The 21,770-nt window shown below is 52.3% G+C and overlaps 1 protein-coding gene across 4 annotated transcripts in view; it reads right to left on the bottom strand.

The window, feature by feature from the left end:
- BCOR (BCL6 corepressor) overlaps positions 1–21,770 on the bottom strand; it is an 81,446-nt gene that overhangs the window by 25,958 nt on the left and 33,718 nt on the right. For 3 of the 4 annotated variants that reach the window (XM_084226575.1, XM_084226574.1, XM_084226577.1), the window contains exons 2-6: positions 12,634–12,763; positions 11,082–11,160; positions 7,340–10,168; positions 6,595–6,648; positions 5,944–6,127 (exon numbers count right to left, since the gene is read on the bottom strand). In XM_084226575.1, coding sequence (XP_084082701.1) covers positions 5,944–6,127; positions 6,595–6,648; positions 7,340–10,168; positions 11,082–11,160; positions 12,634–12,719 — 3,232 coding nt within the window. In that variant the 5' untranslated portion in view covers positions 12,720–12,763. The remainder of the gene's footprint in view (positions 1–5,943; positions 6,128–6,594; positions 6,649–7,339; positions 10,169–11,081; positions 11,161–12,633; positions 12,764–21,770) is intronic. The other variant, XM_084226576.1, reaches the window with a different exon arrangement.

Raw genomic sequence — 21,770 nt, 5'->3', positions numbered from 1 at the left:
TCCCCCCAGATCAGAATGGATCTGGCAGCACCCCGTGCTCGCACATCTGGCACGAGGACGCCGCCCCACAGCTGTACCCTATAACCACACCAAAAGCACCAGCAGTCCTGTTTCACACAGCATAAAAGCAGCTGGCCCAGCCACGTTTTAAGTATCACAATAGAAATAAATGCGTCTATCAGATTTCATTTTACATTTTTAATGCAATCTGCTATTTTCCTCCTTTCATAAGGAAACATTATACTTCTGTGGTCAGTTTCCCTGAAGAGATCAGGTAAGGGCACTCTCAGCCACACCCCTGCTGTCTTAGAGCCTTCTCATCTCCAGCAGCACCAACAGCTACACGCCATGGTTCGTGCTGAGAGTCGCTACACTGGGATAGCTTTCCTGCTCCTAACACTGTCTGGCCTGAGAAAAGGCAGGCACATCCTGACCAATTCCCAGAGAAGCTCTTTCAGGGTCAAAGGAAGTAGCAGGCTGTAGGGGGGGCAGGGGGGTGATGGTCTTAATCTTTACGGCTTGCAGGAAACAGCAAGCTAATTCCAGCCTGCCACCACCGAAAGCAACCTGCTGCAGATTAATTCCTTCTCTATCTGCAAGAGGACTTGGCACGGGGATGTCGAGCGCCGCTCGCTCAGACCGTGCTGAAAAATAAAGAGGGGAGAGACCTCGCTAACAGCTTGTCACTGTCAGCCTTCCTCCGGGGCTCCACGTGCTGGGAAGAACAGCACACACCTACTGCAGCTCATCCAAAAAGCCCCGGCTGCCAGCAGCTCCGTGACACCTTGGCCTCCGCTGCCCGGTGACATCCCAGAGGCACCCTCAGGGGACCAGAGCTCCGTCTCCGCAGCTGCCGAGGCAGAAATCCCTCTCGAGGGCCGGCCGCCGCGCACGCCGCGCACGCTGTGCAATCCGTCCCGCTCCTGCAGTAAGGCCAGCAGGCAAGCGGCATCTCCGCACACTAATCCCGGTTGTGTAATCACCCTGCACCGAGGCGGGAGCAGCCCGGGAGCCGCGGGACGTGCCCTCGCCTGTGCGCTCCCGCAGCCGGATTTTCAGTGCCAAAGAACAAAGGTCACTCGCTCGCTGCTGGGGACACCCACGGGCTGCCAGGCTCTCCTCGCAGCCTGCACCGACACGTCGCACGCCCGGAGGTTTTCCCCCCGGCACAGCTGCGGCTGCCTCACCAAGAGCAGGCTCTATTAATATTTTACCACCGGATCCCGCTCCGTCCTCAAACTGTTTTGCAAGCAACCGGGATCAGACGTGATGTCTCCCCCAAATTAAGATACAAATGTCAACAAGAAGCACAGCAACATAAGCACAACGTGCGTGCCCAACAAGGATGAGGAGAATTTATCTGTTTTTGTTCCCGCCGCCCCCCTCCCGTGCCATGTATCTACAACATCCTTTTCTCTGCCTGAGGAAGAAAACAACAACAAAATACTTGGGAGTTCTCGTATCATCATTATTCAAACAGTGGCGAGGTAGCCAGAAATACAGGATAAATGCTGAGTTCTCATAGCAACACACCTCTATGAGTAAGGAGATTAAACTCTTAAATGTGTTCCTTCCTCAAGCCTCCAGTATTTGCCAGTGTCACACCAGCTGTGACAACCAGCACCAACAATTCAAACCATTTTTCACTGTCCTACCAATCTAGAAACAAGGAAGAATTAAGAAGATGCTTCTTCACAGCTGGTTTCTGTCTCAAGCAATATCTTCTTAGTGCACGGGTTACAATCTCACAAGGAGCAGTTACAGACACGCACAAACACGCTACCCAAAAAACTTTCTTTCGTTTCTCCATCTTCCTGTTGCTGTCAACTGCTGTCAACAAGACGAGACCCTCCCATTCGATGCAAACAAGGAAACACATCTTAGTGTTCAAGCTGCAGATTCTTTTGTTCAAATAACATGGCAGCTAAAAACAGCCTTTCCTCTTCCCTGGAGCAACCTCTCATTGCGCTCACTTATATGCAAGACACCCTTTATTCATCCAAGAACAGTAATGACTATCCAAATGCTAAAACCCAGTATTCAGCAGGGAGATCACAACAACAGTAAGAAATTCCCTAAGATATCCTCAGAATTCAACTCTGAGTATCCCATGGGGCAGAGGGAACCCAGCTGATTTCACTTTTCCCTCCAAGTACCTCTGCTTGGGAGCTTTCTGCATTTGTTGCGTTCTGCCTAAGCCTACCACACTGCACAAACAAGCAACCACCACTCTCAGTGCACAGACTTTTTTTTTCTTCCACTTATGTCCTGTGGCAGGAAGGCAATAACTGACCAGGGCAAAGGACATGTTTACTGCCTCCATCTTTCATTTGTTCCAGGGTACACACAGCCTAGCAAGAAAAAGCAGGGCATCACCATGCAAAGAGACACTGGTACCTCACTACAATGCTAAGATCAATTGTGCAATGTGTTTTGGCAGATTGCACCATTTACCTCCACACATACCAACTGCTTTAACTTCCTCCTTATGACATCCCGCCTGCCTTAAGATCAGGCTTCTAATATACTGGGGTAATTTTGCCCAGCTAAAGCTTAAACGAGCACTGTCTCCCATCCTAAAAAATTAAATAAGCAGGTGAAGTCATGCTCTCCAATCAAGAAATTCACAGTTTGTAGAATTCATTCACTCTTTCACACTCGGGTATGATTTTCAGAACCTCTGGAAGAGCTTTGTTATGAACCGACATGCGATCATCACATGCCCGTATTGATGCGTGTGTCCGTGCCAATAGCTTAAATCACTTGATCTCTGAACAATCCTATGACTCATGACATATGCATCCCATAATTTATCATGTTTGTGCTATGAAAATGCACTGGAGCAGCATTGCCTCAGCAACATTTACAAGTCACCTTGGCAACAAAGCAGCTTTGCGGCTGCTCTCAGATGCCCGGTCTCAGATGCCCAGCAAAACCTAGACGAGATGGGAGAGAACTGAAGCACTTCTAATTTACTGATCAGCTTTAATTGCTTATTAATTAGCAGACACGGTTACCTGCCTTAAATTGGGCCTTTAAAAAAAAAAAAAGGTAAAACAAAAAGCTAAACGAAACAAAAGCCCACCTCTTTTACCCTTCTCCGGGAGGCTCAGTGCTCAAACTTAAGGAGACTCCCAGTACAGAGAAACACACACTGCCAAGTCAGAGGAAAAGTTTAAGGAACCGGATATTGTGCCTTCGTGTGCTTCCAAAAAAGTCTATACATGTGCAACGCAGCTAGGAAAAACAGCAAGTCGTAGGACAAGCTAAAAAGGAAGCAGTTCCCATCCCATGAAATGCCTCTGTAAGCATCACCTGCCTGTGTTATTTAGGCTTTTGTTGCACTGGTAGGTTTAGAGGAGCCAAGGGGGCAGGCAGCTGCCAGGGCCCGCTCGGCTCCGGAGCTCCGTGCCAAGCACAGCCCAGGCGGCAGCAGGGGAGCCCTGGGAGCTGGCTCCGTGCCACAATCACAGCTCTGGATGCAGTTTCCTCCTTCCCCGCCGACATCAGGCAGGTGAAGTGCTGGCAGAGCGGGCAGAGCAGCCCGCCAGTTTCACTCCTCAACTCCCTCCTCGCACAGGTAAAGGCACGGCTGTTTCGCTTTGGAGCTAGCGCCAGACAAACACGAAACAGAGGGAAACAACTTTTCAAGCAGCAAGGTCGCTCACAGGAGGCAGAAAGGCAACACGAGAGGCTGCAAACCATCATCAGGAAAGCCAAACACACCGACAGCGTGGTCAGAAATTGAAGGCAAGGGAAGGCAAAAGATCAGCAGCCGTGGCTCCCACCCAAGGGGAAGGGAAGGCAGAGCTCATCACCCTTTGCCAGCCGCTCAGTGAGAGATGCATTAAGGCTGCTGGTGGCTCAAGCCCCAGCAGAGAGCCCAAGCCACCACAGTAGAGGCATTCAAGAGGTGTGAAACTCGGCTTCCTGATTTATCAGCTGCTATCCCGAGGGGCAGGAGGTGAACCACCACGATAAAAAACTTTTACTGAGACCTGAATCTGTACTGGTAAGTATTTGCTGCTGCCCAGGCGGGCGTACAAAAAAAAGGAGCTCCCTCAGCAGAACAGATCCGTGCTTTTAGGAGTTTAGACATTTGGCCAAAGTCTGAAATAGCCTGTTAAGTCAGAGCTAATTAGCAGAGGAGAGGAATGAACTAACATAAGACTGAACATACTTTCCCTGCTTCCAACAACTATTTAACAGTCTCAAACAAATTCTAGCCAGCAGATTCAAGTGCCAGAGATCTCACTAAATGGTGAATTTACAGACAAACCATATCATCAGCCTTTTGCAAGGGTGGGGGGAGGGGTTTCAGCACACAATTATGCTCTAACACTCATCCTCTCCACAGCCCCCCACAAGCAGCCCCATGTCCCTGAGCAAGCCTGCCTTCCCTCCCTCTGTCAATGCCCTGTGCCCCCCTCTCAGCTCCACAGCCTATCATCCCCTCTCTGCTGAACCAGCCAGAACCTGCCAGCAGGACTGCTGCTGCTCTTCTAGCTTTCCTGCACATCCAGGGTGGGATTTAACAGAGGACATCACCAGGGCATCCCTGAGGAGCAAGGAAGGCTGCAAAGGGGACAGCCAGGGCAGCAGCCTGCCCAGCTCTCAGCTTTAGCACAGGGACTGCAAAGGCAGCTGTGCCTTCCTCCCTGCAGCTACCTCCATATAGCTTGGAGAAGAAAAAGGCTGCCCAGCTTCCAGAGGCTCAGCCTGCCTCTCCCCACCCTGCTACCCTCTCCACTTCCACAACGAAAACTCTCCCTTGCTATTTTGCCGTGCCAATTTTTGTTGAGGCTGTCATTTCAGTGATAGCAATGCCACAGTAAGTTGAATTTAGGTGAGTAACCAAGCAAGTACGATTGACCAGCATGCTCTCTGCCAAAAGTATTAACCAAAGACCAGAACAATAATTCAAAGTTATTAAATCGCCTGAATGAAATTTTCTACTAGCCCTACTCATGAATCTCCACCTACCAAAGAGCACACTTAAACACTGAGTTACACAGCCACACACATAGTGCAGTCTGCAGTACAATTCCCCTTGTTTTGCAATGCTTTCAGCACAGATCTTTTTTTCTGAGTTGTTCAAAACAAAGTAGCAACAGAAGGAACTGATCCATTCTTTAAATACCTAGGTAAAACAAAAAAACAAAGAAAAGGTGGAAACTGACAGAAGCCATATGCTTACCAAGAGTGCAAACAAAAAAGAAGTGATCTTTCTTGAATATAGTAAAAAATCCCCTAACAGCATTTTTTAATTTTTATCTTACTTTTAGGATGTTGCATTTTCCATGGTCCGCTGACACCCTGTAACAGCCTAGAGGGAACAGACAGCCCCACAGGGAGTTTCACAGACTCTGCCTGCAAGAACCTGTGCCTCACAAACCTCCCAGCCACTGCAGCAGAAGTCACCAGGAAAAGTAACTTCTTATCTTCTGGAGTTGTTACTGCCAGCTTTTATGGATAAGCCTGGCAGATCACATCCTTCCCCACTTCCCTTCACTCTTCTGTTCTCCATCCTTCCTTTGAAGACTGCAATACTGGCATATCTCAGTGCTACTGCAGCTTCAGGAAGCTGAACTCCTTCTTGCTTTCCTGTCCTCCCCCATATCCTTTCTGTATTTAAAACATAACCTTGGACCTTTGCTTTCACTGTCTGATGTAGTACCCCATCAGTTAAAAGGAGGATCTCTCTAAGGCAGTGACAGACAGTCAACTATCTCCTGAAAAGCAGGTGCAATGGCAATCAGAAACTTGCAAGCCCCAAAACAAGCACAGAGGGTACCAGCCGTGGCAACTCAGCACCTGCAGAGGATGAGGTCAGTGACTTTCACCAGCAACACAGTGAGAACATGAAGATTTGCTTGCTTTGCTGCAAGCTGCCATGGCAAAGAGACACATACACGCTTCAGAAAGCCATCTAAATTCGCTTACATCTGTCATTGTCATTTTGGTCAGCAATGGCATCTTCCAGAGCAACAGACTTTGGCTTCTTTTCACTGTTTCCTTTCAAGTTTTCCCAATCTGCCTGGCTGAATCTGCAGACCTCTGAGTCTTTGGTAGCTGTTTGGCCTTCTCTCTCTTTCATCTCCAACTCTGAGAAGCGCATCATTGCACGCTAGAAAGAGAATTGATATAAAAAAAAAGTCTTGCAATAAAAACTACTTCATTTATCTTACCTTATATGAAAGCATTTCCAAAGAAAAATTGACTCAAAACCAGGGTTTCAGATAAACAGCTAAGGGTAGGATTTTAACACGCCTGACTTGTAAAACAGTGTTCTAGCATCTTATAAGCAAATAACCACACAATTCTTTCATATATAAGTTTATATATATAAAAGATATTATATATAAATGTATATTATATATAAAACAAAAACATTCCATTTTGGAGGTAAAAAGAGACAAAACCAAAAAGAAATAAAATAAAATAAAATTTTAAAGAAAAAAATAAAAACAACACAAAACCGTACAATGAATAAAAGACGACCATGGCCCACAAACTTCCCTTTGTGTATTTGGAAATGAAATTTAACTCAAAGGTTTATGTAAGAGTCTAGTAATAAAAATTTGAAGAACTGACCTCACAGTAAGCAGCAGGTAGACATAAAATACTGTCCTCTTGTAATCCTTCCATCTATGTAATTAAAATGGGCACTCAATGGATCATTTAGATAATTTCATCCATTTTTATAAGCATAAACCAATTCTTTTCTTAACAATGCAAAACAATTTGGCTTAACTCATCCCTTCATTAAAAGTAAAACACCCTAAGAATATTCCTACACAATATCTGTCTATCATCCCTCAGCATCAACCTCAATACCACTCCTACTCTTCCCTAGGCGCTCACTTGGAACCAACGTTGCCTGAGACCCACTAATGCATGACTGCAACTCCTCACCATCCAATGGCACGTTTGGCATACTAATCAAAACTTCTGGGTATGCTGTGCTGGCTGGCACCACAGGCCAGCTCAGACATAACAGCCAGCGCCAAGGTAACATGCATGCCGGTCCGACTCCCCTTGAAACTGCACAAACATTGCATTAACGTGCATTAACATTTGTATCAGATCGTAGTAAAAGCCCTTTAAAGCTGGCTAGCCCGTACATACCTATAAGCCACACATATTCTTTACAATTCCTCACTCTCATTAATAAATTTTGCTATTTAAAACCACTTATGGCCAGTACGCCCCAACAAAAAAATCTTCTGGTCTCCCCACCTGTGTCGCTTCTCTCAACTTTAAAAACTCAACTGTGACTCGCAACAGAGAAATAAATACCGACAAAAAGCGCGGCGGTTGTTGGACCGCGCCGACTCACCTGCAACGCGCGCTGCTCCCGGCTGAGCTGGCTGGAGTCGGCGTAGAGCTCCGTCGTCACACACTTGAATCGGTCACCTACATAACCGGCAGAGTTTGCGATCCTCTTGGCCAGTTTAGACGGCTTGGGTTTCAGTATTTTGCCATCAGCAGACTCCACGTCGTCGGCTCCGTCTTTGGTATAGGTCTGGCTGGCATCGATGCTCGGCGGCGCGGTCCCCATGCAGAATGGCTTGGCGTCCTCCTGCACCTTGCCAAAAGCCAGAGCTGGAGCATCGCTCTCGTGCGCGCTTTCCAAGAAAACAGGAGAAGGCTGGACCGCCACTCTCTCTTTAGGCTGGCTCACAGATAAATCTTCTTTCCTTAAGCCGAACACTGATGAACTCTGGGCTTGCTTGAAATTATAGGTTTCGTGAACATCATTATTTCTTCCAAACTCCTCTCTCATTACAATAAAATCTCTGTGCTGAGACGCCTGCTCTACCTTGTGCTTTGTAGGGTCATTAGTCTGATTACTGCTTTCTGTAGCAAAGCTGGCTTTCGTTACGTTTGCTTCGCTCTTAGCTTCCTGCTCGTCTCGCAGAAGATCCGGGAAGAGGTGTTTGTCACTTTTTGCAGAGTTTTTACTATGGCCAGAGTTCTGGTGCAATTTCACACTCTTGTCACTCGGCATTTCGAAATGCATCTTCCCAGCGCTCTCCAGGAGCTCTGGCAATCGGCCCCGCAGAGCCGGGTCCTCGTAGCGGACCCTCTCATGAGACCGCGACCTCCGTTCTGTCTTCTCCTCCTTATTGATTTCCAGAGCTGAGTGCTGCAACAGCATGGGGTGCACCATCCCCACTCCCAGCGCATCCTGGTAGGTCATGAACTCCCCCCTCCCGGCTGGCAGGCTGTAAGGGAGGCCGGGTTTGGGAGCCAGGTGTGTGGGGTAGAGGCTGCCGTTGGGCAGCAAGACAGGGTGAGGGTAGACATGTCCTTTCCCGTGGAGGGTGAGAGGGCTGATGGCGATCCCCTCCGGCACTGGATATGGGAGGTAGCTCCTGGGGTAGGGCAGAGGCGGGGAGCGAAACGCCTCGTTGGGCGGCAGGAAGATGGGGCTGGAGGCCAGGGCAGTCTCGGTTGCCTTGAAGTTGGCTTCCTGAGCACAGGACTTGGCCACCTTACTGCTGTGTTTCGCAGGGGTGGCGACGGGCTGCCCGACGTGCTGGATAACCGAGGCCGTGCTCTCTGCAGAGCTCCGGGCCGTCTTGGCGCAGTCCACGTTGGCATTGGGAGCTGGTGACGCTGACGCTGGCCGCCCCCCTGCTGACACCGTCCCCGACACACTGCCGACCACTGCCTCCGTGCCACCCATCCTGGGGCAGGAGGAGCTCCGCGGCTGTGGCATAACCCAGTCCAGTGCCTTGTTTTTCAGTTGGACATTCTTCCCAGCCTCCTCACTGGGGCTGGGACCAGGAACGATCCAGGAGGATGGTGCCGTGCTGATGATTTCGGGCCTGTAGATGGGGCAGCTGTTCCCAGGAGAAATGGTTTCTTTCTGAACGATGTCACCGCCTGGCAAGTGTGTCCCCCCTCCTGCCCTTCCATGCACCAGCACTGTTGGCATAATTTTCTTACTGTGGTCCGACTTGCCGGCGGTTTCCGAATCAACCACTTTCGCCGACAAGTCCAGCGGTTTGTCGGTGACGTCTTTGGTCGGGGTCTGCTTTTCCAGGAGTGGGGGAGACCTGCTGTCCTTCCGGTCGTGGCCAGCTTTCCGTGCATGGGGGGCAGATGGTAGGGGTGCCTCCCCAGCATCACTGCCTTTGGGAAGCTTCCCATTGGAGAGGCGAGCAGGTGGGAACTCACTGCCGATGTTCATGTAGGGCTTTGGGAGCGTAACAGCAGAGGAGGGAGAGGTGGTGATCCTGGGGAAATGTTTGTGGAAATCAGCATAGGCATCCCCGACCTGGGCAGGCAGGGGGAGGCGGGGAGATGGCCGGGGCGAGTGCGGCAGCAGGAGCGTGGGATCTCCGGGCAAGTTGGCAGGAGCCGGCTTGGCGGTGGGGACCCGGGGCTGCTTGCTGCTCTGGATGTGGGGGTAGGCATGAGTGTCCACAGGGGTGCCCGGGCTCACACCCATCTTCCACGACAAGCTCTTATCCGGACAGTGCACCAAAGGTGGGATTGCTGGTGAAGCTGAAGCAGTCGAGAGCCTCATGGGCGACGCCAGCGACGAAGGGATGTGAGGGGCAACGTAGTGGGAGGGAGGCAGGTATAAAAAACGTTCACCGTTCGTACATACGGGCGAGTAAGCCAGGTGCTGCGGTAAGCTGTAGGTGGACTGCTGAGGTAGCAAGGCCTTGTACATGTTCAACGAATACTTATTTGGTGAGTCAAGGAAAGGGTATATGGTGGGCGTTGCACCCTCCATGTAGGGGTTCACCCAGGGGAGCCTTAGGTAACTAGCACCATTGACACCGAGGGGACTCTGCCTGTCACCCGCAGCTCGGTCCAAACCCAGTGTCTCCCCTGTCGGGACAGAGTTTTTTTGTATTCCAGGTGGTGTTTTGTATATAGCGCTGAAGCCGTTCGGGGCTTTTCCAGAGACAGCTGCGCTTTCCACCGCTTCGGGGGGATTAGACTTAAACTGTATCTCTGGATTTCTTTCAGGAGTAAATCCCAGGCTGGCTATCGAACCCGTAGCATCCCGCGATTTTTCCGAGCCAAGTCCACACAAGCTGGAATAGACAATGCTACTGGGCACTCTGAGTCCTTCTCGCATGAGCCCAGACCTGTCCATACTCAGAGCTGCAAGGCTGTCAATGCGATGTGCTGTAGTTGCATCCACCTTTACAGAACAAGAAGCACGTTACTTTCACATCTCACTAACACGACTACCATTCAAGCTACAGATAGATCAGCATTTTGGATGAGAAACAGTAACAATGCAAACATGCTGTTTGTTGTGAAAACGTGCAGAGGCTGATTACACTGGAAAATGGGAGAACAGGAACCTACAGAGTAATATGTATAACACCACAAACATCAACACCAATCTCTCCAAATCCAAAATTCAAACAGGAACAAAGGTGTGAGGACTCAAGCAGTCAGGAGTGGCCCAGAAACAATGCTCAGAGGCCCTGCTCCTGCACAACTGGCTCTTCAGTCCCAGCCCTCCCAGAGCAAGAGGACGTGGGCTGTAGCATGGAGACCAGAAAGAGAAGGATTGAGTGCCTCTCCTCCTCATCCTCATCCTCCTCCAGGACCTCTCCCTCCACCGCAGCTCTGCTCTGCTCACCACTGCCACATGATTCATGGGGCAAGGCATCTGAGGATGCAGCATGAAGAAAGGTTTCCCATCAAATTTCCTTCCCACCTGCTGCTCCCTATGTAGACTCAAAGAAAGGAAAACCCCGCCAACTTTGCTGGAACGCTGATGTTCTTAATGCTTACATGAACTATTTTCGTCACACATGCTGGTATTCTGCATGGCATTATTCGTAACAGCAAAACTAAGAATCTGAAGTCATACAAGAACACATATCACAAAGCATCAAGAGATTAATAAAATAAATAAACAAAGCCCCAACTTCACCGTTTCACAGAAACAACCTGAATGTGCCTAAGCCCACTAGGGTTGCAACAGGAAGGTGCTTTAATCATTTCTCCAAATGGATCATGTAATAACAGCCAGGGGCAAGAGTCATGGTGGGGAGGACAGGCACAAATTCATCTGCAGCATGAAGCTTGTAACTTCTTACCACGCTGTGATTCAGGTGATTTTCCTCCCTCAACTCCAGTCTGCTTTTCGGTGCCTCAGCATCATTAACGGGAATTTTCCTATTGAAAAACAGAAGCTTACTATTTGAAAACATCCTGTGCATCTGGGATCAGTGCAATATCATACCACCTCCATATTTTGATTACCCTAGAGAAGTCCCATGAGATAACATATTTATTCTTCTCTGTGCCCATACATGCTGACTACTTTGAAAAGCAAGGACCATTCGAAAATAAGCATAAAGGATTTTGACAACAGGAACACACAAAGTACATCTCAGAGCAGCCTCTTCCAAAGCAAGCAGTTTTTGTCAAGGTCTTCTCTTTCACTCCTTGCCCTTTCCTTTTTCCAGGGGAGAATATCCCATTTTAAACATACCCTGCTCATATAGCATCCATAAACACTGCTGAGGATAAAATTAAAACACACATACTACTATCATATGAACATCAGCTCTTCCATGCTTAAGAGGGAGCTGCACATCTGTGCCATATACCAGTGTTGCAGCTCTGGGACTTGTTATCACAGAAATCACCAATAAAGAATATACCTGAGTGCCAAATTTCAAATCCCAGGGATAAAAATCACTGACAAGCAGCAGAAGGAAAGTTTCAGCATTACCCAAAAGAACTCCTTTCAATGGAAGTGCTTAAAGGCATATCATCACCATAAAGCAGAAATGCGATTTTAATCCGTTTGTTTTTAAAAGATTCACCTTCCCTGCAAGTAGCACATACAGTTATTATCCCTGAACAACTGGGAGGAAAGTGGGGAGGGAAGGTGAGAAAGCAAAGTGAGATGCTTGGCTGTTTTCCTTCAGCTTATGTTTGCAAATAGTATTCCCTGCAAGGACCAAAAACTTCTACCAGCTTTTTGGACACTTTTCACACAACAGTGAGAACAGAGAATGAGAAGAGAAAAGCACTAAAACCACAGAGAACTGGAGGCGCATCTGCAGCTTCTGTCCAGCATCATTTTGCTTTTTAAAGAGCTGGGATTTAAGGGAAGGGGACACCTGCCAGTGCCAGTGTCATCCCATTGAACACCGTAATTTTGATCATCAACTGAATTATATTCAGCAGGAAAAAAGGTGGGGAGGAAGAGAAATTCACTTGTGGGAGACAGACACTACTGACCCTATTTCACATGACAAGCTGTTGGTCCAAAGGCAAGGAACACCAAATTGCAGGCCCCTCTGCTGCAGAGAATCACCACAAGAAAACGTGCACTATTTGGTTTAATTCCCCTTCACAAATGCAAAATAAAAAATTAATTGTAAAAGCACATTCAAAGGCTGCTTTGGGTGCGTCCCCACTTCACTGACCCATGTTGCCTGTTCCATAGTAAATCAGCATCTGCTCTACTGCTCTCAGGCACGTCTTGACTCTCTCCCTTTGCCCTCCCTCCAAGCTGGCTGGTCTCGATTCAAGGTGGCAGCTTTCTGCTCCAGTATTAGGGAAGCGAGCAAACTCCGAGACCTCACTCTGCAGAATTACAGTGTGGTTTAACTTGCCAGAAGCTTAAATATTTACCTGTCTTCATTAATTCCACACATGCGGACCCTTTCATTGCTCATCCAGCTATGAACGTTGCCATACAGGGGAGTTGCAGAAAGCATGACGTCTTCTTAAAAATCAACGCTTTTCTTCAAGGTTTTATATTCTATTAAGAAAAAGAAAAGAAGAAGAAAAAATTTTAAAAAAAGTTGAGCACATTTGTCTAGGAGGAAGTGCAAACATCGCGGCGGAGCAGCCAGCCTCCCTCCGGGTAATTAATAATGAATGCAGGATTGGTGCGGGGAGTGAGCAGCCTACGTTAACCGCTCAGGGAGATACCCGGCAATAAAGGAGCAAATTGAGGGCATTTATAGGTCAGAGGAGATGGATCTTTTCCCCAGCGCACATCCAGAAAATTAAGAATCATTCCAGACTATCGACAAATAAAAGTTTCTCCACAGCATTTCATTTCCACAAGAAATGACTCAGCCGGCCAAGTACACACATCTGCTCTACTGCTCTCCAAATCTTCATCCCCAAATCTTCATCTCACACAGACTGAACCAAGGAGAGGGACCCTGTGAGCCTGTGGGGACATTCAAACAACCCACAGGAGCTCACAAAAATCCTGCACTAGGAACACACAGGAGCAGGAGAGCACGGCAAGAACAACCACATAGCGCGTGTATTAGCTACGCTGATTGCTGATAAGGCTTTTACACGAGGACTTAAAACTGAAGAGACGCTGCTACAGAAGGCATCTAAATAAAACCCTCCCTTTTAGCGTCTGCACATGACTAACTTGGAAAAAGGGGTTAAAAATAGTAAGTGGGTTGGCGAGCTCCCCACCCCTTGATTTGATTAAGCAAGGAGCCCTGGTGGCTTCTGCATTGGAGCTGCTCTGCTGCTGCTGCTGCTGCTGCGAGTGCTTTCAGTAATTCAATGATGCCGGCTCACTCCAGGGAAAGAAATCATTAGCGGGCTCACTGGAGAAGTATTAGCAGTCCAAGAGGATCGGCGCTGTGTGCAGCCAGAGAGGCAGGTGAAAGGTAACCACATTTTCACGTCCAGTGGCAGAGAGGGAAAAGGCTTTTCCTCCCCTCTACCTTGCCTAATGCCACCTCCGCTCGCATTAAATTCTAGTTTGCTGCATGAGCGAAGTGTCAGGACAAGCTGCGTTTTATTAACAGGATTATCGCGGCGCATGATTTATTCCAGTGCAAGATTTTAATTGCTCTTCGGAGGTTGAGTCGTTTCTTTTGACTGAGCTTCAGCCTGCATCCTGCTGCTAAATGCTGGGTTAATAAGTAGGGGGAGCCTTTAATGCACAGGATATCCCTCAGCTCTTCCTCTCTCACAAAAATAGAAGCCTTTAAGCAGGAGGCATGATACTCCTTTTACACACACACAAGCCAGTAACGGGCGATTGACCACTGGGAGTTTAATGCCTAACGTCTCCCAAAGCATCCATGCTTCCCCAGCAAACTCATTTCCTTTGTCAGGCTACAAAATATGCAAATGATCACTTTGGCATTTAATAGGGAAGAAGCCCAGATTGGGCCTTTAACACAATACTTCACACACGTTCAGAGAGGTTTAAGAACTGAAGCGGCAGGAAAGCCTTGTTCCCCAACACTTTTTTCTCCCCTCAGAGAGGCCTTTTGTGCAAAACTCCACGTCTGGAACAAATGTATATTAATGAAACGGCGCGTTGACCCTCCTTTCTCCACAACGGTTAGCTTTTCCTAATGAAGTCCGCACAAATCGCCGCGAGGAAACAAAAATCCACGGAGCTTAGTTACCGCGCTATCATTCAAAAGGAGTTATTTCACTGGAAAGACGTTTTCTGGACAGATTTACTGGTTTCCAGATGCGCCGCTCGTAATGTTTTCAATAGAGGCAGCAGCAGCATGGAGAGAGTGATTTAGGGTTTTACGTAAGGTTAGTAGCCACCCCGTGCACTGCCTCATCTGTAAGGGACAGACACGGGCGCAGGGAAGGACCTCGGCGGCACAGTCCCGCTCTGTGTGCCCCGCTTCCCTTTGGGGCCAGGCTCCTCAGAGGGGCTGCCTGCGCCCGCCCGCTTTCCTTGCTGGAAATGTATCATTAAGATAAGGCGAGGTGCCTGAACTAAAGCCCATCAATCCCCTGACACGTGCAGATAGTGAAACGCTGAAGTTGCAAGGGGGGAGTGAGATCTTCCCCAGCCAAAAGCGGGTAATCTGGAGGCCCCATGTCCCACAGCCACCACCACCCGCGCAAGGGCAAAACCCGCCCGGTGGCAGGGACACGGTGGGATGTCCCAGGACCACCAGGCAGGGCAGAGCCCGCACCCCCGAGGGCTGCCAGCCCCTTCCCCAAAGCCACCCCTTCTCGCTGTGCGCCCCGGGTGCGCGCGTGTGTGCAGTTATAATCATCGCCGCCCTGATGAACTTCTTGTGAACTGTTTAAAAGTGGAGGTCTGCTGAACGAGCAGCGGCGCCACTGCCAGCCATAATTTCATTGCAACAAGCAGCAGACTTTTAACTCTTCGCACACCCTGTCCCTCCCCCTCCTCTCCCTCCCCACAAGCAGCTGCCTGTCGGGGGATACCGGCTCACGGAGGCTCGGCCAAACGCCGGCAGCGCCACACGCGCTGCGCGCTGCGGGGACGGGGGGGACAGTGGAGGGGGCGTGGGGGGCACCGCACCTATTTATATAGCCAGCTTCCGCGGGGGTGGGCGCAGCCGGTCCCGTTATGCAACCCCGACGGCGGGCTGAGCGCCCCAGCGCACGGAGGAAACCGAGGACACGTCTCTCCCTCCCTCCCTCCTCCTGTCACCCACCGGGCCACCGTCGGCGCGCCCCAGGGCGCCGCAGCCCCCCCGGCCGCCCCCGCTGCGCTGCGCGGCGGGGCGCGGAGCGGGGCTCGGCAGCCGGAGCGCGCACGGCATTTCCTCCGGGAGGTGTCTGGCCGATAAAGCCATTTGCGGCTAAATATAGACGGTGATGCACGGAGGAGGGAGGGAGGAAGGGAGGAAGAGAGGGAGGGAGGCGCGGGGTGGGGGGGGTGGAAGAGAGTGAGACGCGCAACGCACACGCGGTTCCGCAGCGATACCGCCGTGTGAAACCAGTTGTGAAAAGCGCCTGCAAGCACTAACCTGCCTCCCGGCGTGCTGCCGAGCGGGGCCCCGGCGTGCCGAGCCGAGCCGTGCCGTGCCGTGCCGTGCCGAGCCGAGCCGAGCCGAGCCGAGCCGAGCCGCGCCGGGAACACCCACCCACCTCCCGCGCTGCCCGCGCCCCGCCGGCCCCGAGCCGCAGAGGCAGGCACAGGCACACACCGCACTGCTCGGGCAGCTGATTAAAAAGGGAAACGTTTGGGTCTCCCTCGCACCGTCAACAGACTTTTGGCAGCCATTGACGCCAGCAGCAGCAAAGTTTTGTTAACACGCTGCTGGCGTGGAAACGAGAAAAACCCGATGCCCGCGGGGAGGGGGAGAAGGAGGAAGAGGAAGACTCCACTTCTCCGCGCCTCCGGGGAAAAGAGGAGGCGATGGCAGCGCCACCCGGGACAGGGCAGTCTGCTCTCCCCCCTCCCTCTCCACCCCCATGACCCCGGGGTGCCTGCCGGCGAGTTTGCGAGGTGAAAGTCTCAGCGAGGGGCGTGGAGGGGCGGAGGGGATTGGAGGGGGGGGCGCCCGGAGGAAGCCCGGCGGGGCCGGCGGCTGCAGCAAGCCAGGAAGCGGGTCGGGAGGAGAATTGCAGCGGCGCACGAGTTCCCTTTTGGCGCCTTTACTCTTTTCCACCTCCGAGCTCCGCCTGGCAGCCTGCCAGTTTCCACTGCACAAGCCACGGAGCCGGCAGCAGCAGCGGCAGCGCAGCGGCAGCCGGCGGGGAGGGCTACGCGGGGTTTAAAAAAACCTCTGCGAGAGCCGATGGCACCGACGGAGCGCCGGGAGCTTCGGCAAACAACCCAGCCTTTCGGATATTAAAAGCGATGCAATAAATTACCGGCCTCTGAGCCCTCCCCCACATCACCCCCCGGGCCCCTCTTCCCCCCCGCCCCGTCGCCGCCCGGTTCCAGGCCACTGGAAGGATCATTTCTAGATTTGTGAAAATTCCTGAGAAAGAAGTGAAAAGCAATCGGGGACTCGTAGTGATCTACTTCGATTAGCCCTCAGCCCCGTTCATCTGGAGCTTGATTTAAAGGGCAGCGCTCGCACGGTATTTATAAGCTTAAATACGGGCTGATGCTTATGAATGTGTTTAGGTACGTCGTTTATCTTGTACCTCCGACTTATATATTTACGACTTATAGGAACAACGACCTGTGCCACGGCTAGAAAGGAGACTTCAGAGACACCGTATTGCTGCACCGTTTACAATGCGCCGTATAAAGCTCTGGCAGCAGCCAGCGATCTAATATTAGACAAGTGTTAAAAGAATAGGCTTGGCTGCGCTTTTTATATATATATATGTATGTATAAAAAAATAAAATATACTGTGGGGGTTTTTTATGCAGTCTCCACACGACATCACCGCTAGTGACACGTTTTGTAAACCAGAGGAGGAAGCTGCAGACTAAGTAGCCGCCGCACGGATCCGCGGATTAGAGAAGAAGTTTGACCTTTACCCGGGACGTGTGGCATTTCATTTAACCATAAAGCTAAGCACAATGCGCCAGCGAGATCGCTAAACCGCTTTAAAATACATATAGAGTCATGCACGACAGTAGTGCATCTCGGTTTAGGCAGCGTGCAGGCAGCACGAGGGGGTCGGCCACTATTTTAAGGCTCTTACCGCAGCCACCCCCCCCATCGTTCCCGTGTCCCCCGTGTTCCCCCCTCCCGCGGCTCCCACACCGTCACGTGTCGAACAGCGACCGGGACTTTCTGCCGTGTAAACACGGCGCGGCGGAGCCGACCGGGGCCACCCGGGGCTGCCGAGCCAGCGCCAGCGCCCGCACCAGCGCCAGCGGGGCATCCTCCCCTCCCCGGGCACCGCCGGCCCGGGCCGCCCGCCGCTCTGCGCCCGGCTCCGGCCCCACGGAGACACCCCCAGTGCGGCGGGGCTCCGGCGGGATCGGCCCCCCCGACACGGGCGGCCCGAGGGAGCGGCGGCCCCGCGCCCCCCCGCGCCGCCTGTCACGCCTTGGACCCTGCACAGACAGGCGCTGCGCCGGAGCGGCAGCGGCGCGTTCCCCTTTCCCATATGCTGCGAGGCGAATCATTGCATCGCTCTCAGCGGCCGGCGGCAGCCAAAAGGGGGGAGGAAAAAAAGTTTTCAATTAATGATAAGCCTAGGAACTGGGGAAGGGGGCGGGGGAGGAGGCCAACGAGGGAAAGTTAAAATGGCTGGCGATCCTTCAAATAACCCTGGCTGCCTTCCCCTGGAGCCCACACGGCACTGCCTGCCGCGGAGCCCCGGGGGAAGACCAGGACGCCCAGGCACACGCTCCTCGAGGCCAAAGCTGCCTCGGGCGGCCAAGGCTGCCTCCGCACACCGCGATGCCCATACCTGAATGCTACGGGACATTCGTATGGCGAGGGCACTCACGTCATCCCCCCCCTCCCCGCGGTTAAACCACATCGTGGGGGTGCGATAGAGAGGCTGCAAAGGCTCTCACACACACAGAGCGGGGGGAGGCGAGGCGGCTGGTACCCAACTTTGAGGCATCACCGCATGAAGGATTTCCCAGAGATTCGCGGGAAACACCGATCCCGTCCGCCGCACTGGCAGCCCCGCACCGCCGCTACGGCGCCCACCCCCGGGCCTCCCCCGTCCGTCCCCCGGCGCGGGCGATGCCTCTGTCCCCCAGGCGCTCGCCGCGGTGGCCGGGCGGGACGCGCGCTCCGGGGGGGCAGGGGGTTCCTGCTGCCGCTCCGGCCGTGCCGGGAAACAAGGCTACTACCGGAGGAGGCGGTGGCGGAGGAGGGAGCCACAAACCGGCTCAGCCGCAGGAACCCCCGGGCCCCCGCGCAGACGGGGGCCCACGGAGAGAGCCCGGGCTCCCTTCCGTCGCCCACCCGCCGCGGCATCTCCCTACCCAGGCTGGCCGCGCCATTTTAGTCACACACACACACACTCACACACAGACACACACACGCACACACAGACACACAGACACACACACCGCGCGCGCGCACGGGAGCGAGGTTTCCGCTGCCGCTGCCAGAGACAACAGGCAGCAGCCGAGCCCGGGCTGCGCAGGCGGAGCAGCGGCAGCAGTGGGAGAGAGGGACACACACACACACACACACGCAAGCACACACACCCACGCACCGCGAGCCAGGCACAAATGTGCATTTCAGGTAATTTAAGGCCGCATTCCCGGCGCAGGGAAGGAAAAGCGCAGGCCTGCGCCCCACCAGCCCATTAACCCGCCGCGCAATCGGCATCCCGGGAACCCTTCATTGTTGCCTTTATTCCCTATGGCTTTTGCTTTCCAGGAAGGGGATAGAAAGGAAAAAGCAAAAAAAAAAAGGGGGGGGGGGGGGGGGGAGAGGAAGGGGAAAAAAGGAAAAATACCACCGAGCCAGCCCCTTCCCCCCGCTCGTCCCCCATTGTTCGTCCGCGGGAGGCTGGGAGAGCGCAGCGCCACGGGCTCGCTATTAGCCGGGCTCCGGCGAGCACTCCCCTTCCCCCAATAGCTCGGGAAACTTAGGAGGCAGGGTGGGGGGGAAGCCCCCCACATTGAATACAAAAGTCCCGGCGCTCCTGAGAGAGTTGGGCGAAGGCCTGCGCTCACTTCCGCAACGTTATCCTCGCAGAAATACCGGAGCACGGCCCCCGTTTCCTTCCCCCAGCCCCCGCCGCACCCCCGGGGGGTGGAGTGATTAATGGGCCGTACGCCCTTGGTTTCCCTCCGGCCACCCCGACACACCGCTCCCCGGCGCGGAGCCGCCGCGGCACGCTGGGCGGGGGCGGCCCCCCCACACATCCGTCGGGGGCGTTGGGAGATATTGATCACGGACGACTTCATTTTGCATAACTGCGGCTGACAGGGCCTGTGGTTCCCTCATTTACGGAGCAACAGCTTCGCGGGGCTGATGGATGGGGAGCGGCTCCCTCCGCTCCCCCAACCCCCCACTCCGATCCCCAGCCCCGCAGCCCCGCCGGGGGACGGCGGCTCCGCGCCTCGTGCAGCAAATGGCCGCGCACAACAGGCAAATATTAAACTTAGGTGCCTCCGTCTCTCGTTTTACCTAGCGCGGCCAGCATGGAAGCCTCTCGCTTCCCGCAGGGCTTTGTCTCTACGCAGCCACGCCAGGGCCAGGGCCGGGGCACGGGGACCTTCGGCGACTACATGCAAGAAAAAAGTGCTTGGGAAGTTGGGGGGTTTTCCTTTCTTTTTTTTTTTTTTTTTTTTTTTTTTTTTTTTTTTTAATTCCCTCCTCCTCCTCCCAACAACAAACAAATAAACAGCCTGGTTTCTGCTAAACAATGCATAAAAATTAGCCTCGCCCCAAAGTTTAGGTCGGGTTTATGGCGCTAACGTTTCTCTTTAATGGGAAACGCTTTCCCGAGCACTTCTGGAAAGCGCTGGCGAGCCCTCAGTTACGAAAGCTGCATTACGAGCACCTCGACTAAACGTCTCTGCAACGTGTCCCGACCTCGCATCCACCACCTTCTCCGCCTTCAGAGGAAACTCCAGTCCAGGGTGGGCACAGCCAGCGCAAAACACCGCCCGACTGGGTGTGCGGAAGGCACCGGGGGCAAATAAAAGGGAAACAAAACCACGTGAAAAAATACAAAAATTACAAAGAAAAAAAAATAGAAAGGAAATGAAAGGGACATAAAGTTGCCGGTAGCGGCGGTGCCCCGGTGTAGTGGAGGCAGCGTGCAGGCCGCCACCGGGCCTGCCTTCCCATCCCGGCGCTCCGCACTGAAACAAAGCAGCGAATCAACTGCGATGCAGATGGGCGGCTATGAATTTTTTGCTGCTGCTTAGAGCTTTAATTACTCGTTCTTGATCCGTGGGACTACGACACGACACCGCCAAGGTTAAAATGCCCTGAACAGCTCTGAGCAGATGTGAACGAGTTGGCAGACGCGCAAATGAGGTCTGCCTCTAAGCATGATAACAAGTGACTAATACATTGCATATCGCTGAAAGAAAATTATTTTTCTCTAATTTGCATTAGCTTCTTTTTTTCTTCTTTTTTTTTTTTAACGCCGCCGACATTCCCTCCTCAGAGGCAGCAGCATAATCCTTAAAATATTGCTCCGTGACTTTAAAAGATTTGGAAGGAGGCAGCAATTGCCAGTGTTTTGGCTATGCAAGTGTTTTGGCTATGCAGGCTTGTTTATCTTTCCGCCTTTGCTCCAAGGCGAAACTAGTTTCGCAAGCAGTATTCTTGCAGAAAAATGGCACATGTCATATAAAACACCAGTTTATAGGAATTGATGCTAAAATTGTTGAATGACTACTGGTGTACTTTTGCCACTAATAGCACAGTGTAATCCATAAAGGACCAAGGGGACAGTCAAGGCCAAAAGAGAAAAAAAAACATAATAGATTGACTGGAGAGAAATAGATAAAGACAACCCATCGACCAAAACGACTAAAAGGGGGGTGAGGGAGGAAATAAGCATCTCCCCTTCTTACCTGCTTTCCACCCCAGAGACGCCTCGTCAAAAAGACAATAGTACGTGGAGGTCACTTACTATATAAAACACAGCGGTTCTCATAGGTAGCGAAATTATGTCAGGTACAAATATAGGCTGGAACCCAGTTCTCCAAGTTTCCTCGACTTTCCAGAGGCTCTTCTGAAAGGGCCAGGAGATCACTCTGGGTACTGGAGCAAACTTCAAGAACAGACAGCATTTTATGTCCTACGCTCAGAAGACACACCGAGGGCCTTAGATGCAGAGGCTTTGAGCAGAAAATAGCCACTCGGGAAATTTATGCACGACGAGTTTTTCACTGAAGACCTACTCCAGGGATCCCTGCACATCCAGGTTATCAGGGGTCGTACGCTGCCATCTCAAGCGGCAACTTCTCTGCCATCACGTGTTTGTGAGGGAAACGCGCTGCCAGCCACCGCACCGCGCCGTGCCCCGGGCCGGTCGAGCTCTCAGCCGGGCTGCCCTCTCCTGCCGCGGGGCTGCCGGGACACCGCGCCCGCCGCTCCCGCAAAGTCACCGGGGCCGGCGCAAACCTGCCGCCAGGAGGGATTTCCCAGCGCCGGGGC

Source organism: Fringilla coelebs (genome assembly GCF_963513975.1).
Source record: "Fringilla coelebs genome assembly, chromosome: 2".
Classification (NCBI taxonomy): Eukaryota; Metazoa; Chordata; class Aves; order Passeriformes; family Fringillidae; genus Fringilla; species Fringilla coelebs.
Note: the sequence above shows the minus strand (reverse complement) of the source record. Positions and strands in the feature narration are given on the sequence as shown.